This window comes from Pan troglodytes, chromosome 11 (assembly GCF_028858775.2).
Source record: "Pan troglodytes isolate AG18354 chromosome 11, NHGRI_mPanTro3-v2.0_pri, whole genome shotgun sequence".
Lineage (NCBI taxonomy): Eukaryota > Metazoa > Chordata > Mammalia > Primates > Hominidae > Pan > Pan troglodytes.
In genome coordinates, this window is record NC_072409.2 from 21,947,236 (window position 1) to 21,964,715 (window position 17,480).

The 17,480-nt window shown below is 44.8% G+C and overlaps 1 protein-coding gene across 5 annotated transcripts in view; it reads left to right on the forward strand.

Moving 5' to 3' along the window:
* Positions 1–17,480, forward strand: part of ASTN2 (astrotactin 2) — a 980,365-nt gene that overhangs the window by 915,075 nt on the left and 47,810 nt on the right. For all 5 annotated transcript variants that reach the window (XM_009457169.4, XM_009457172.4, XM_009457170.4 and 2 more), the window contains one exon: positions 3,172–3,313. In XM_009457169.4, coding sequence (XP_009455444.2) covers positions 3,172–3,313 — 142 coding nt within the window. The remainder of the gene's footprint in view (positions 1–3,171; positions 3,314–17,480) is intronic.

Here is a 17,480-nt window from a genome sequence, read left to right on the forward strand (position 1 = left end):
GGGCACTCATTCTCTCTCCTGCCACCCTGTGAAGAGGTGCCTTCCGCCATGATTGTAAGTTTCCTGAGGCCCCTCTAGACATGCAGAACCATGAGTCAATTAAATCCCTTTTCTTTATGAGTTACCCAGTCTCAAGTATTTCTTCATAGCAATGTGATAATGACTAATACACTCATGAAGATCCAGCTCTCTCATTGGCTATCTGGAAACAAATTGAAAAGCAGACAGACATGGATCCAAGCTCAAAGAAAACAAACACATGTAGCCGGACTTGGAATCCTGAGTACCCAAGTGAAATAAGACCCTCACTCCATCTAGTGAATAATCCCATGTCTTTTCTCTCCACTACCCTCACCCTCACCACCAATGCCCCCCTTTTTTTTTTTTTTTTTTTTTTTTTTTTACTTTTTATCACATGCATTGCTCTGGAATTTGTGATATTTTTTGAAATGGACATATTGTTAGTTTCTGGTTGTACTATGAAAGAAACTGATATAAGAGGCCTACAGAAGAAATGTGGGATGCCAAAATTATGCTGAATAAAAGATTCATTCACATCTTCATTTTCCAGACAAACCTCTGGTTCTAGGCATCTTTGTTTCTTTCTAGACCCTTGGCTTTACTCTGTAGACTCCAAATGCATGAGAGTGCTGTTAACTCCTTGTAACAAAAAGAAAAATGGAGACATTGAGAAGTTTAAGGACTTGCAGCCCATGGTGGAATTAGTACTCAGTCTCAGGTCTGTCTTGCAGTAGCAGCTGAAATTGCCTGTTGCCAACACTACCCTGATTTAGACACTTGATCCTGAGTCTAGCATCTACGCGTCAAGTCTATGAACCATGTATTGTCTTCGTGAAAAATAGAAACCAAGAAACAGTACCCATCAAGACCTGCTCTATTGGACTATAGGAGCAAATACCTTCTAGAACTGTTGTTCGGCTGAATCCCAGGGCCATCTGGCCAATTCAGTCAGATAAGTCTTGCAAGATTCACTTGTGAGATGAAGAATGAAACTCTTCTTTTTAAAACTGTTTTTCTTTAAGAATGAAACTTTTGGGCCAGGCACAGTGACTCATGCCTATAATCTCAGCACTTTGGCAGGCCAAGGCTCAGTAGTTTGAGACCAGCCTGGGCAACAGGGTAAGACCCCATCTCTACAAATAATACAAAAGTCAGCTGGGTGTGGTGGTGCATGCCTGTAGTACCAGCTATTTGGGAAGCTGAGGTGGGAGGACCTCTTGAGCCTGCGGGGCAGAGGCTGCAATGAGCCAAGGTTGCACCACTGCACTCCAGACTTGGCAACAGAATGAGACCCTGTCTCAAAAAAATTAAAATTAAAATTAAAAAATAAATAAATAAAATAAAGAATGAAACTTTTCTTTGAAAGACCAACAGGAAGTGATCTGTATATTCTGTTCAACCAGTTCCTTGGTAGAGAAGCACCACCAGGCTGATCTGAGTCCTAGTCTTCTGAAACACGAGCCAACACTATTGTTCTTTTATGGTTTCATGACATTGTCTTGTTCTTAACCCCAGGTAGAGAGGATGTAATGGAGCTGGCACCCTTTTCTGGTTTATTAGTGGGGCTGTACATGAATAGAGCTCTGAGGAACTCTCTATCAGGCATGAAGAAAAGAAGAAAACAACAGTTGAGAGGCCTCGTATCATTTTATACTGTGCGGTACAAAAATACCTCATATGTCAGTTTTTTTCCTAGATCATCCAATTTTAGAATTGGAGGGGAACTTAGAGGCCATTTAGTCTGGCCCATTTACTTTATCTATTTTTAAGTAATTTTTATTGATATTTTTATGGGTTACAAAAGCAATATATGTTTATTGAAGATAATTTTTAAAATAGAGATAAGCAAAAATAAGATAGAAAAAGTGCCCATTATGTCACTCTCCAGACAGTCCACCTTAAACATTTGTTTTTATTTTCTTCCTTCTGTTTTTAAATGCATGTGCATATAAAATTTCTACAAAAATGAGATTATTTTGTAATAGTGTAACCTGTTTTTAACTTCACATTATGTCATAAATATCCTTTCATATTCTTTCACAGATTATTTTTAATGACTATAAAATAGCCTATTGCATCATTGAACTCAATTGATATAGCCATTTCTATGTAGTTGGACATTTAGCTGTTTCTACATTCTTGCTGGTATAAATAGTACTGCGATGTTTATCCTTATAACTTAATTTTTGTTCATATCTGTATTTTTATTTTATTTTTTTCAAGAATCCTAACAATGATTCTAGCACCTTCACCATGCAGAGGAGAAAACTAAAGCACAAAAAATGAGGATTTAGTTGCCCAAGACTATACAGCAAATTCTCAACAGAACTAAGACTAGATCCCAAGAGTCTAGATGTTCAGTTATTCTTTCTAGTTTTCTTTACTTCCTAGACTTCTTTATTAGTTCTGTTTCTAGTAAACTTCCACTACTTCTTAAAATCCAATGGTTAGATTTAAAGTAAATTAAAGAAGTGATGGAGTTTGAGGATCACAAATATGTGGCACATAGTCTCCCATTGTTCCATCCTGTACATGGTGAACGTTCCATGACATCATGTACATCCTGTACATGGTGAAGGTTCCATGACCTTCATCACTAACCAATCACAGAACTCTTTACTCCTTAGCTGGTCTCTGTCCATCTCACAATAACACTCCATGAATCCAGTACCCATGCCTAACAGTGGCAATTTGACATGAAAATTATTTTACATCTTTAGTCCAGTTCCTTCATTATACAAAGAAGGAAAATGCAATTCTAAGAGAGAAGAGCTTTGCTCAAGGAGTTAACAGGGAGTGAATGACAGTGACAAGGCCAGAATAGTTACAGAAAAAAAAAAGCATAATATCCTTGCTACCTTTTCATGAATTTTTATTACACAATAATTTACCTCATTTGAGTCTTGCTACAATCTTATAAAGGTAGGTATTAGTGTTTCCACTTTATGGATGAAAAAATTGCGCATAAATATGAACAAAGAGTCATCAAGGCTAAATACAAATCTGTTTCATTTTCATACCTTTTGCTTTTTCTATCCATTATTTTTCTTGATAATGGTATCAAGACATTTGATAGGTTTGGATGACAGCAAAAACGTCTGCTCACTATGGCCTGAGCTGGGGAGCTCATCTTTCTTTTTCTCCCTCCAGGAGAATTCCTGAGTTTTGCTGATGACTTACTCTCTGGCCTGGGCACATCTTGTGTAGCAGCTGGTCGAAGCCATGGAGAGGTCCCTGAAGTCAGTATCTACTCAGTCATCTTCAAGTGTCTGGAGCCCGACGGTCTCTACAAGTAAGATGTGTTGGGTGTGTGGGGATCATGAGGCAGACAGGATGATCTTAAGCCTAAGAGGAATGGCATGAGTTATTCTGTGCAGGCCAGCCAAATGTTTTATTAGCTAGCCTGTATGTGCAACTTGAGATTCTAAGGTTTAGAAGTGTCCATTTGAGAAGTATGCCACAATGGATCACAGAATCACACCAGGTGAGTCCTGAAGTGCCCAGAGAGGCCAGAAATTTAAAACCATTCCTTCTACTGATTAGAAATCTGTAGCTCAGAGGGAGAAGAGGGCTTACTCAAGAGCACAGATCAAGTTATCAAGGATGGTTGGGTCAGGGATCTCTGCCTAGTGGTCTTTTACCTCTTGTATCCTTTCTTCTCTTTAAATATTATATTAGTATATCTGATATATAGACACATACAGACTGAAATACACATACTGAGATATATATGCTGATATATATATAAAATATATACTTTTTTATTAATAGATCCAGCCAGCCTTTTAAAAATAGTGCAATTATCACTCATTTGTAGCGTTCATTGGAGTCACTGCATTCAAACTTCTGGAGATGCAAGAGGCAGTCACTCTGAGCTTCATTTGTTAGCCTGGAAGAGAAAAGGAGCTCATTTGTTACTTTTTATTTCCTACCTCAATGAGTGTTGTTTTTAGATCTAGATGCAACCATCATAAGCTATAACATAGAGCTTTATAGACCACCTCTCCTTATGTACCCCAATTATGGAATGATAGCTCACCTCCCTTGTCAAGTTAGAAAGCTGAAGTTGTTACGAAGTTGAGCTTTATTCACCAGTTATTCAACTCATTTATTTATTACTGTATTTAGACACTCAGGGATTCATTCACTCATCCATTTAACTATCTGTCTACCCAAACATTCATCTATTTTCCATTTATCCCCCCCCCTTGCCCTTCTTCCCTCTTTCCCTCCATCCATTCGTCTCTTCATCCATCTATTCACCTGCTCTTATATTCCTTCATTACATTAATTTATTCATTCATCAGTTACTTCATTCACATATTCATTTACTAATTCATAACTTATTTACTTATTCACTAGACATTTGCTGAGTATTTCTTGTGTTTTGGTTCTGTGCTAAGCGCTGTGGATATGAATGAGACTAAGACAGAAGTCCTATCCTCAGATAACATAACCTAATAATTGTAAGAAAGGCCACAGACTATGGATTCAAATCTGGCTTTGACATTTTTAGTTATGTGACTTTAGGTAAGTTGCTTTACCCCTATAAGTCTCTTATAAAGCCTTTGTAAAACAAATAATAAAACCCACCTTGTAGAGTTGTGTGATAATTAAACAAGAAACACCCTGGCTTGGTATCTCCAAGCATGTGCTCAGTAAGTGTTAGTCCTTCCACAATCTGTGAACCTTGCTTACCTCAAAGCACAACCCATCTTCCCCTTCCTCTCCCTGCCTCTTCCTCACCCTTTTGAACACTTGAGATATTCACACTCCTTGGTAACAACCAATGTGTTGGGTCACCAAACTCAAGAATATCACCAAAAGCTGGCAATTGAGTCTTCTGCCCCTGGCTCTGCAACTGACTATCTCTTAGATGTTGGAACCCAAGCTTTATATTAAGTCACTTGGGGGGCAGTGAATGCTCTAGGAATGGAATCTTCAAAGTAAATATGCAATTCCACGTCTTCCAGTGGGACATCTGGGCAAATTTTACTAAGGTTTTAAGATGTACCTTAGGCCTTAAAGAATGACCACCATCCTCATGGTGAGTGGTGGGACTGGGGACTGACTTTGAGAGCACAACTCTACACACTGTTAAGCAGTAAGCACTCACCAACACCTTGGGCTCTGGGACAACTGCATGTGTGAGGTGAAACACAAGTATGTGACTACATTAAGAGCGATTAAGTCCTCTCTAACTCTGAAAACTATAATTCTGTGAAGAAAGTGAATAGCATTTTCAAAAGATTTTCTGATAGATGGCTTCTGGTTTCTCCCCTCCTTAGGGTTATAGACTGAAGGCACACAGACCTGGATTCAAATCCTGACTCTGCCCTTTATCAGCTCTGTGACACTGAGTGAGCTGCCCATCCCTCTGAGCCTCCAATTCCTTCTCTTTGAAAATGTGGATAATGTGGTGTTTGGCTCACAGGGACCCCAGGAGGACTTGAAGGGATCATGGACAAAAGCTCTCTAGTGATGAGGTTCCAGTAGAAGCCTAAGAAGTGTTAGCTATTATCAATGTTGCTGTTGTTGCCCTTGTGATAATTTCAACTTTCTCCCATCCATCCACCAAATGATAGGAGATATAGCATCTAGCAGGGAACGACAGAATCCTGTCGGGTGATTCCTATTCACTAATACAGAAGGAGTAACCCTGTCTCTGGGTGACGCTGTAGGGGCTTGATGTCAGCTGGGCTGGAATCCTGCAGCCCCATTATGTAGACAGCAATGAAATGTTTTATGGAATCCTGAAAGCAATTAACACTGAGAGCTGACAAATCAGCTGACATTCTTTAAAAGTGATGAACACTTTCCTTTGCCCCTTCTTTTCCTCACTGCCTGACACCACCCCTCCTTTCCACCTCTTAAAGTATGGAACATTCTTTCTTCCTCTGTCCTGGAAATGTGCTTGTCAGGAGCTTGTCATCTCTAACTCGGAACACTTCTCTATTTTATTTATGTATTTTTGAAATGGATGATGTTAATGGCCCTGGGATCCGGGCCGCTCTGACCAGGAACCAGGGTGTTGTTTGGAACAGTCTCTTATCCCATTGGCGGCTCTCCTCCCATGGAGTCTGACCAGCTCGGTCTGGAGTTTTAAAATAGTTCCAGTGTCAATTCTTGGGGATTCTCATTTTTTGCTTGCTTGTTTTTTACCCAAATTCGTCTTCCTCTTGAGCCAAGAAGACTGTGTGCGGCAGTAGAAATAGCACAGGCCTTGGGGACAGGCAGGGCTGGGTGTGAACCCTGATACTGCCTCATGCTCATAACCTGCCCTGAGGCAGGTTTTTCACTGCTCTATGAGACAATTTCTACCTCTGGAAAAGGAGGCTGGTGATTGTCCCTATCTCAAAGGGTTGTAGGGAAGAGAGTTGACTTTGAAAACTCCACAAACAAGGCTTACCTGAATTATTGGCATATAGGCAGCCTGCAGGACGTGTTAGCCACTTTCTTCTTCTCCCCTGACTTTTCTTCTCAGTCGCTGGTTATCAGTGTCTTTTCTAAGCACAGCTCTGGAGGAATTGGTCCTTATCAGGCAAGTTGGGGTCCCACTATCTTTGGAAGGAACGACCATCCAGAATCCTTTTGGGAGAAATGGAATGAGAGGAGAGGATTGATGTAGAGGAGAGAGGTCTCAGAAGGGACCAAGTTTTAGTTAAACACGGTCAGACACCAAATTCTGCACTCATGCTTTTAAAGGATTCAGGTGGCAGGAGAGTGAAGGACTAGTCTCTCCACCGGGGAATCTGGGCTCATGCCCTGCTACTACTTCTGCCTCTGGGACCTTGGATTAAATGTTCAGATTCCTTCCCTGTTCTGCAGTGTCAGCATCTTTAAAATCAAGGTGCATGAGATCCTAGCTCATGAGTTCTGTCATGGGATTTATTTTCATCCCCTCTCTCCTTCTCCTGAGCTCCTGCCCTTCCAGCTTTTCTACCTCTCTCATATCTGTTTTGCACTACTGTGCCTCTCTGCATCTCTGCCTTTTTCTCTTTGTCTTTTATTCCCTCTCTGTGTAAGTATTTTCTATATGACTTCCTGTCTTTGTCTGTCTGTCATTCTCCCTACCATTCCTGTTTTGTCTTTTTATTCATTATTTTAATTTCTGTTGCTATGAGTGTATCTCAGTGTCTTGGTCCTATTTTTTACTTGAATTTTGGCCTCTCTCCCTCTCTCTGACCCCACTCCAACCCCAACTCCCTCTTTCCACACCACCTAGGAAGGCAAATTTTTTCTGTAGCCCCTCCATCCATGTAAATTTACACAGCGCCACAGGGTAAGACCAAATGAAGGAGTGAAAGTCAAGGCTGATTTTCTGTCCTAAGCTCACCCTGGTGTAACAAAACAGAAACATCAGCACCCGTGCCCTGTTTAAATTGAATTTCCTTGTTTATTTCATTTGTTTTGCTTTTGAATGAAAACAAACAAAAGCAGCAGAGGGAGTGGGTCCCAGGAAGGTCTGACAGCAGGGCCAGCTCCTGCTGCCGTGGGTGGGTTGTTGGAATCGAGGGGTGACCCTGAGCAGGAGTCTCCACTCAGGGCCAATGATTCAGGCCTGGCTGGGCATCCGTGGTCCCTGCCCTTGCCTGGCCAAAGGCCCAGACACCCTTCTTGTAGCTGCTCTCCAATTTCCTATTACCCAAGGTAATTAGCCTCTGTCTTGTCTTGGCTGCCTTGCCTTTCTCTAATTGTGGAAGGCTGCCAAAGGGTCCTCAGCAAGCATGCCAGCAGCAGCCAGACCTGATTCCTGGGGTAGGGGATGCATTCCCACACATTCAGAGGCTTGCCCCAGACCCACCCTCACCTCCCTGGCTTCAGCTCTATGAAAGGAATGCCAAGGGAGCCTGGGGACTGTAGCCAAGTGCCAACATCCATGGTGGGAACAGAGGCTTAGGCCAGAGGCTCTATCTTAGTGGGGTGGGTAGAGTTGGAAGAGTAGAAGAAAAAGCAAAGCCCCGGAGAAGGGAGGGCATTGCGAAAAAAAGCCTGAGGTTGGGAGTCCGACAGCAAGTTTCACATTTGCTCTCAGTGGTACGTTGGGTCAGTTCTTCCCCCTCCTCTGGTCTTAGTATTATTTGTGACATGGAAAGGTTAAGTTCAGTGAGCCCAGAGGCTTGCACACTGAGGCAGGAATGGAGACTCCAAACAGGTTCTGATGCCCAGTGCCACCAGGACTTTCTGGATAATACTGCTAGTAATAATAATATTTTATTGAGTATTCACTATGTGCCAGGAACCATTCTAAGGTATGTGTACTATCTCATTCAATTCTCATGATAAACCTAGAGATAGAGTAGTGTTTTTTTTGTTTTGTTTTGTTTTGTTTTGTTTTGTTTTGAGACGGAGTCTTGCTCTGTCGCCCAGGCTGGAGTGCAGGGGTGCAATCTTGGCTCACTGCAAGCTCCGCCTCCCGGGTTCACGCCATTCTCCTGCCTCAGCCTCCTGAGTAGCTGGGACTACAGGCGCCTGCCACCACGCCCGGCTAATATTTTGTGTTTTCAGTAGAGACAGGGTTTCACCGTGTTAGCCAGGATGGTCTCGATCTCCTGACCTCGTGATCCGCCTGCCTCGGCCTCCCAAAGTGCTGGGATCACAGGCGTGAGCTACTGTGCCCGGCCGGTTAGTGTTATTTTTAGCCTCTCCCATTTCACAGGTGGGAAAGCTAGGGCTTAAGGGAGTGATCATTTTCCCCAATGTCACATAATGAGAAGGGATAGAGCTCAGATTCATACCCAAGCTGATTCTTAATGCCCACCTGCTCCTCTCCTTCCCTCCTCCCATGTGCTGTTCAAAGCACTTGGTGAGGTATGAGTGGAAGAGAACTTCCTAACTGCAAATGACACTGTTTGCAATGGCAAGAATACTAGGCTTGGGGGCCGAAGACTCAGATCACAGCCTATAGATGGGAGGTGGGGGTACTTCACACCTCATCCTTCTCATTCCTAAAATGGAGATAATCAGTCTCATCCATAAAATGGAGATAATTTGTCATACCTCCCCCAAATTAAATTGTATAGCAGACAGAAATTCGCTTCAACATTTTCATAAGATTGTGTACACGTGTGAAGGGTTATCAGTGCCACTCTATGTTTTTCAAAAAGCAGCAACAGGAAAGGCAATAGACTTTGTGAATCTGCATCCCCTACCACTACTAGCACATGCACATAATTTTAAATTAGGCCTATGAAATCAGACAGAGGTGGGTTTTTACCCACTGTGTGGCCTTGGGCAAGTTTCTTCACCTCTCTGTTTCAGATTTTTTGTTTCATTTTGATTTTTTTGAGACAGAGTCTGGCTCTGTCACTGAGGTTCTGGAGGGCAGTGCTGCAATCACAGCTCACTGCAGCCTCAATCTCCCAGGCTCAAGCCATCCTCCCACCTCAGCCTCCTGAGTAACTGGTACTACAGGCATGTGCCATCATGTCCAGCTAATTTTTGTATCTTTTGTAGAGACGGGATTTTGTCATGTTGCCCAGGCTGGTCTCGAGCTCAAGCCATTTACCTGCCTCAGCCTCCCAAAGTGCTGAGATTACAGGCATGTGCAACCATGCCCAGCCTGCTTCAGTTTTTTATCTGTAAAACTGAATCATAATAGGATCTATTTCATAGGGTTATGAGGATACAATGAACTAAAATATGTAAAGAGGACAAGATAATGTCTAGCTCATTGTCAGTGCTTACCAAATGGCAGCAGGAGGAGGAGTAACCACTGTGACTACTATTTGTGATGACAGACATTACCTAAGCAGTCACACGTGGGATGGCCTCTGCTGACACCATATGTTCACAGCCTTCCAGCAGGTTGGCGTTCTTCTCCCACACTTGCCCCTACCCACCACTCTGCAGGCACGCTTGCTAGAGTGCGCCAGTCTCTTCCTTCCTCAAGGTCTTTGCCTCTACTGTTCTCTTTCCCTGGGATGTCCTTCCCTTGACTCTTCCCATGTGTGTTTCCTTGTTCTCCTTCAGGTCCATGATTAGATGTTGCCTCTTTAGAGACACCTTCCTTTGCCACTTTTATCTACCTGCCTGTCATGCACACAGACACACAAAGCCATGGTACTCACTAATACTGTAATGATTTAGTCTCTATTACTTGTTTTTGTCTATCTTTTCTCACTAGAAGGACATTGGACCAAGGTCTGTGCCTGCCTTGTTCATCCTCTATCCCTGGTACCTAGAACAGTAACTGACACTAATTAAGAATCCAATAAATCTTTGTCGAATTATTTGAACAAATTTTCAAGTCAATGTGGAAATTCTGTAGACACTGACTTCTCCCCTTCACTCATGTAAAATTTCCTACTCACTTTCTCACCAAATATTCAGGAGACACCCACTATGTGCCAGGCTGTGGTCCAGTACTGTATCTCTACATCTGTCTCTAGGTTTCTATGTTTCTATTTCTATCTTTCTCTGTCTGCTTTCCTCTCTTGGCTCCCTCCTTCTTTCCACTTCCCTCTCTCCCTCCTTCCCTTCCTTTCCCTTCCTCCCTTCCTTCCTTTCCTACTTCCTCCCTTTCTTCCTTCCTTCCTTCTTTCCTTCCTTCCTTTCTTCACCCATCCTTCCTTCCTTGCTTCCCTCCCTCTCTCTCTTTTTCTTTCTTTCTTATAAACCTTATTTAATCTAATCCTCACAACAACTCTGTAAGGTAGTTGCTACTATTCTCACCTAACAGATAAGGCAACTAAGGCACAGAGAGGTTAGGTAACTTGACTACAGCCACAAAGCTAGTAAGTAGAGGCAGATTTCCAACCAGTTTATCTCCACTGCCTGAACTGAAAATTGCCACACTGAATTATGAGAAGAGTTGGGCATATAGAAATGACAGGGGTCAGAGTGGAAGCTGTGGGCAGGGATCTTTTATACAAAGATCCATGCCCAAATGGGTTAGAAACAATATGGAAAACACACTTTTAGTTGTCACACAAAAGCTACATGGCTACCATTGAATTTCCAACTTTGTCCCTTCCCTGCAGTCCTCACAGCATTACACACACAATTGTATGTGGGGTCTGCATGAGGACCCCTGTTCCTCCCTAGGGGTGGACTCCCATTGTCATTTGCGCGATGCCCTTGATTTCCCAGCTCTCATCTGCCGAGCTGTTTCCCAGCACTGTCAGACTCCCATGTGTCTCAGCAAACAAGTCCAGGCTCCTGGCCCAACAATCCTATTCCAAAAGCCCAGGGGGCTGAGAGCCTTGGATGGAGCATTGCTGGCCTGTCCACCACCCTCAGGACACCACCTCTCCTGGGCACAGCCTGGGAAGCACATCACAGAGGCAGCCAGGGCCACCACCATGGATACTATAATTATATATTAGATGAAATCCCAATGTTTCCCTTTATTTACATTCCTACCCTACCCTCTTCATTTCCTTTCTTCATGCCAAAAATCAGCACAGAATTTACTGGAAACAGCATGAAAGTCATCAGGAGCCCTCCAGGGCTTGCTTTCAAAAGTGCTTGTCCAGATGATAGGAGGTGAGATTGCTGAGGGTCATCCCGTCTCTGACGCTTAGCAGCTATGGGGCCTTTGGCAAGTGGCTTCCACTTTGGAGGTCTTCGTTTCTCCATTTGTAGAAGAGGGTTTGAAAGGGGCCATCTCAAATGAACTTTTCATGAATTCAGAGGCTGTGCATTTCTCTTTTTTTTTTTTTTTTTTTTGAGGCACAGTCTCCTTCTGTCACCCAGACTGGAGTGCAGTGGTGCAATCTCAGCTCACTGCAACCTCTGCCTCCCGGGTTCAAGCGGTTCTTCTGCTTCAGCCTCCTGAGTAGCTGGGACTACAGGCACGTGCCACTGTGCCCAGCTAATTTTTGTATTTTTAGTAGAGATGGGGTTTCACCATATTGGCCAGGCTGGTTCGAACTCCTGACCTCGTGATCCACCTGTCTTGGCCTCCCAAAGTGCTGGGATTACATGTGTGAGCCACCGCGCCCAGCCTGAGGCTGTGCATTTCAAGAGATGATGGGGGCAAGAAGACAGACACCAGCCCCTGGCAACTGGGGAGGCAAGGGTCTAGTCCAGGAGAAAGAATTTCATTCAGCTTAAGGTCAGATATTTCTGCTTTCTCTTAGCATCGGTGACCCAACCTGCTCAGTGGGCCTGTCAGGCCACATCCTAGATAGGACCCTGAAGGGACTTTCAGCTCCTGTGAGAAGGGAGCAAAGAGGAAACCTTCCATGCTGACCAGAGGCCTGAGCTGCAGCCCAGGGTTTATCCAGGACACACCAGGGAAAGAATCCAGGCGAGGCTTGATAGGGTTCTTGTACTGCTCTGTTCTGGCTTTTTCTTCCCACTGTGAACTTTTCTTTCCTTATTTCATTTCATTCCTCCTTTCCTCCCTCCATTCTTCATTTTCTTCCCTGGCTCTCTTCCTTCCTTCCTTCCTTCCTTCCTTCCCTCCCCCCTTCTCCCCCACTGCCCCTCCCTTTCCTTCTTTCCTTCCTTCCTTTCTTCTTTCCTTCCTTCCTTCCTTTATTCTTTTCTTCCTTCCTTTCTCCCTCCCCTTCCCTCCTCCTTCCCTTCCTTCCTGTATCCCTCCCTCCCTTCCTTTCTCCCTCCCTACCCCTCCCTCTCTTTCTTCCTTTCTGTTTCCCTGCTTCCTCTCCCATATTTGTAACATCTCTCCTTTGCTTTCTCCTTTTGTTCTTTTTTTAACTGTTTCTGCCTGGCCTTTTATTTCCCCCTCTGCCCTCTGTTTCTTCTCTTTTCTTTCTTGTTCTCTCTTTCTTGGTCATGGACACTACTTCCCTCTCCATGTCACCCTGGCTTCCTGTCCATCTCTCTCTGTCTTTTTCTTTTCTTTCATTTTTTTTTTTTTTTTGATTAGGGATCTCACTGTGTTGCCCAGGCTGGTCTTGAACTTCTGAGCTCAAGCCATCCACGTGCCTCGGTCTCCCAAAGTACTGGGATTACAGGCGTGAGCCACCGTGCCTGGCCTGTCTCTGTCTTTTTGTGTCTGTATGTACCTCTCTTCTACTTGCTCTCTCTGTGTCTCTACCCCTGTCTCTTTCTCCTTTTCTTATCACTTCTCAGTCCCTCTCTTGCTCAGCCCTAGGGTCTCTCTTCTTTTATCCTCCTGTGCATTTTTCTCTCCACTTTCCTCCTCCGACACCCAAACAGCCCACACCAGCCTAAGTACAAGGATCTCTGCCTATTATCTGATTCTGGGCTGAATGGCAATTTAGGTGTGGCCAAGGGTCTCGGAGCTCAGTAGGGACGGGGGTGACTGATGTCGCCAAACTCGAGTGGAATGTGAACTTCCCTTGGCTGTGGTGTCCAGTCCTAATTGGTTAGGGGATGGGGGCAAGTACGGCAGCCTGGCGACTCAATTCCATCTAACATCAGGTCGTACTGACCTCTCCAAAGTGCACAGTTGGGGCCTGGGAGAGGGGAATAGCTGTCCTCAAGCCAGAAGCAAATACAGCCGTGCATCCCAAGCCAAGAGAGACTCGTAGAGGAAAAATAACGCTGTTTTTCAGCCGACAGACAGTGAGGCTCCTAAAACCTGCTGGGGACTCTCAAGCAGGCTGTTTCTTTCCTCACACTGCGTCAAGATTCCATCCAGGAATGGGACACCAGCCAGGGTTCCAGAGGGACAGGGCACAGACTGCTCATGTGACCTCGTGGAGTGGGGAGGGGGTGGGAGCTGAGGCTGCGCTGGAGGGCTAAGCCTTGAATACTGAGCAGAGGAGCTGGGCTTTCTCCTGCAGGCGGAGGGGAGCTGGGCTTTCTCCTGCAGGCAGAGGGGAGCCAGGAAGGGCACTGGAGGAGGGACAGGATGTATCTTAACCTGTGTTTTGTGGTGACAACCCTGACCATGGTTTGGAGAACAGGCTGAGTTGAGTTGAGAGCCAGGAGGGCCATTTGATATTGATAAAAGGGGGAAGGATGGAGTCCACACACATTTGGGGACCAGCGAGTGTTGCTCTGATTAGCGAATGTGCTGGGCCAAAATGGAACAGCACAGTCTCAGGAAACATCTGGAAACAGATTTTTCATAACTTACTGCAGTGCACAGTGTTCAAGAAAAGCGCATATTTGTTGACTGTCTAGGAGGTGCCTCACAGTAAGGTAGGCACTTGTGCTGCAGAACTAACCAAACCAAAGTATTTGCCCTCGTGGAGCTCATATTCATGGTGATGAATACAGAGAAGGGACCAGGCTGTTACCTGACACTGCACATCATGCTCCAGGGACCGTGGGGACACCAAGGAAGAGCCACTAGCCCAGCCAGGGGAACCCTCCGCTGCAAGTCTTCTGAGGAAGTGAGAGGATGGATTGCAGTGGGTTGAACAATGTCCCTGAAAAATTCACATCTACCTGAAACCTCGGGATGGGGCTGTATTTGGAAATCGTCTTTGCAGATGTATTTACTTAAGGATCAAGATGAGGTAATACTGGATTAAGTTAATTCCTTAATTCAGTGACTGATGTCGCTCTGAGAAGACAGAGCAAAGAAGGCATGTGAAGACAGAGGCTGAGATTAGAGTGATGCTGCCTCAAGCCAAGGAACACCTCGGGCCATCCGAAGCTGAGAGTGGCAAGGAAGGATTCTTTCCAAGAGCCTTCAGAGGAAGCATGGCCCTGCGGATGCCATGATTTCACACGTCTAGCCTCCAGAACTCTGAGAGAGTACACTTCTGTTGTTTTAAGCCACCAAATTTGTGGTGCCCTTTTAATGGTAGCCCTAAGAAACTAATATGAGGGAAAAGAGGATTTGGGACAGAGGACAGACTGTGAGCAGGCTGGGGGACGAGAGACAACCATGCAGCAGAGAGTGTAACTGGAATGTGGAAGGCCAGGGAAAGTAGGAGATTTGGGGCTATGGAGGCAGGCGAGGACCTCATCAGCCAAGTTGGGCTCCATGAGGAGTATGGGGAAGCTTCCAGGGAGTTGGTGGGATGAATGAGCTTCATTGCTGCAGGAAAGAGTTGACTTGCAAGGGGAAGGCCAAGCATCTGAACAATGCCTAGAGGAGAGGAAGCAGGTCCCCGAGGCCCTTGAAATGATGACCATGAAGAACACTTGAGTGACCTTGAATGTTTATTCAAGTTAAGAAAAGACACAAAAGGGTGCACCCAATGTCTTCAACCCTCTGTAGAGCTGCACAGGGGTACAGGGCACAGATGTGTTCACTGTGACTCCAGAGAGCAGGACAGTGGTACAAGGCTATAAGGCAGATTGATTTTGGATCACTACAGGAAATGTTCTATTACTGGCCTTCAGTGGGCTGGAAGTCTCGGTGGGCAGTGAGAGCCCCATGCTCAGGGCAGCAGGGAGCTGTTAGGGATGAGGCAAACTCTAAGCCATGCTTTGTAAGGAGGAACTTGCCAGTGATGGCAATGAGTCATTGTGGCCAGATGCTTGATAATAGGGAGGAGTGAGGACTGCAGTAAATTAGGCATGGCACAGAGAATACTTAGTTCCAGCTGCTGGTTACCATTTGAGACTGCTGATTTGGTGTTAATACATCTTCCAAGCCAGAAATCTAGATGTTTATGTGAAACCTCCTAATTATTACATGCTGGCAACCAATTTAAAATTGGCCAAATAAACCAGTTTTGTAGGTAACAACCTGCAGATCATTAATTTGGGAACTCTTATCTAGGCCACTTCTCTCAGTGTATAGATGAGGAAGCTGAGACCCCAAGAGACTCTGGCATCATAGTCAAGGCAGAGCCAGGAATGATACATGGGAATCCTGACTTCTGACTTCTGTCTTTTACCAGTAGGCTGTGACCATCACTTTCTACTTTAGGGTTCCTTGTCAGGAACAAAGTACCCAGTTAGTTCAACATAGGGAGAGGCTTCTGGAGTGGGATCACAAGCCCCACCTAGGCTGCATGCCCAGCTTTGCTGTCCATCCACCTGGGGCCTTGGGCAAAGAACTTCATTTTTCTGATCCTCAGTTTCTTTTTCATTGCAATGAGGGGCTCAGATAGAGAAGTTCATTTCTACTCTGATCATTTAAGACTCTAGGAATGAAACCAGGCTAGAGGCCAGGCTTCCTAACTTTTCCCTGCTCTCATTATCTTGGCTGTGGGTCCATCACTGCACATGAAGGGGCTGCCTTCCCCCTACGCCCACCTCCATCTGTGAAGGAGGTTGTGAGCAGTCTTGAGTCATCACTGGAAAGGTGTTAGTGGACTGCAGGGATTACCATTAATGATGTATAGAGAGTCAGAGGTGAGACGGAATCCAGACTTCTGGCATTTTTCTTGCTGCTCTGTTCTCCTTTCCTCCAAAGACAGACCCCCATCCACCAACAACCCTATTCCACTTTCATATTTGAATCACAGGATAGTGAGACTGCAAACACCACTGATCTAAACCCTCTCTCTTTATGGGAAAAACTAAAGCCCAGGGAGGAGATAGGGCTTGACCCAGGTCACCCAGACAGCCAGAGCATAGCTGGGCTGAACCAGGACTCTTCACCTCCGCTATAGCCTACCTGCTGCTCTCTGGTACTAGATTCAAGCACCCATCTGCCCCGATCCTCTTGGGTATCTGAGAGTCTACGAGCATGGGGTCTTGAGTCAGACTATTCTAGGGTCATTTCAAATCTCAGACAGTTTCTGGCTGTACCAGATGCTTATTTCTCCTGGGTCTCAATTTCTATATCTGTACAGTGAGGGTATTGCCATTTTCCATGTTAGAATTTTGTTGTGAAACAAATACACATGCAGAGCTCCCAAGCATAGGGTGTCCAGAACAATATTAAACACATACCAAGTACATACAAGATCTTTCTTGAGTAGGTCTTTTTTTTTTTTTTTTTTTGAGATAGAGTCTTGCTCTGTTGCCCAGACTAGAGTGCAGTGGCGCGATCTCAGCCCACTGCAACCTCCACTTCCTGGGTTCAAGCGATTCTCCTGCCTCAGCCTCCCGAGTAGCTGGGTTACAGGTGCCCACCAACACGCCCAGCTAATTTTTGTATTTTTAGTAGAGACGGCGTTTCGCCATGTTGGCCCGGCTGGGCTGATCTCGAACTCCTGACGTCAGGTGATCCGTCTGCCTTGGCCTCCCAAAGTGCTGGGATTACAGGCATGAGCCACCACACCTAGCCTTGAGTAGGTCTTTATCTGCCAACTGAAATGATGACCTTGAAGGGGACTCATGCTTGGCTAATTGTCCTGCCCACTGTGAAGTTACTCACGTTTTTCTGTTCCTGAGCATCTGCCAGAAGCCCTTTGAACATGGGATCTGGCTAGTTTGGATTGTTTTCCCCCATCATCTGACGTAACAAGAGATGCCTTTCCTCCCTCTCTTTTTATTCTACTATTCCTTGAACCTATACATAATATGTTTCTCTTTATCATAAAGAATGAAAACTGTCTGTAATCTAAGAGTAGAACAGGTTTTAGAAACCATGGTTTAGTTACCTGTAAATCCATAACATGGCCTGGCACTTAGTAGGTACTTAATTTAGCAAACATCAAAGATCAGTA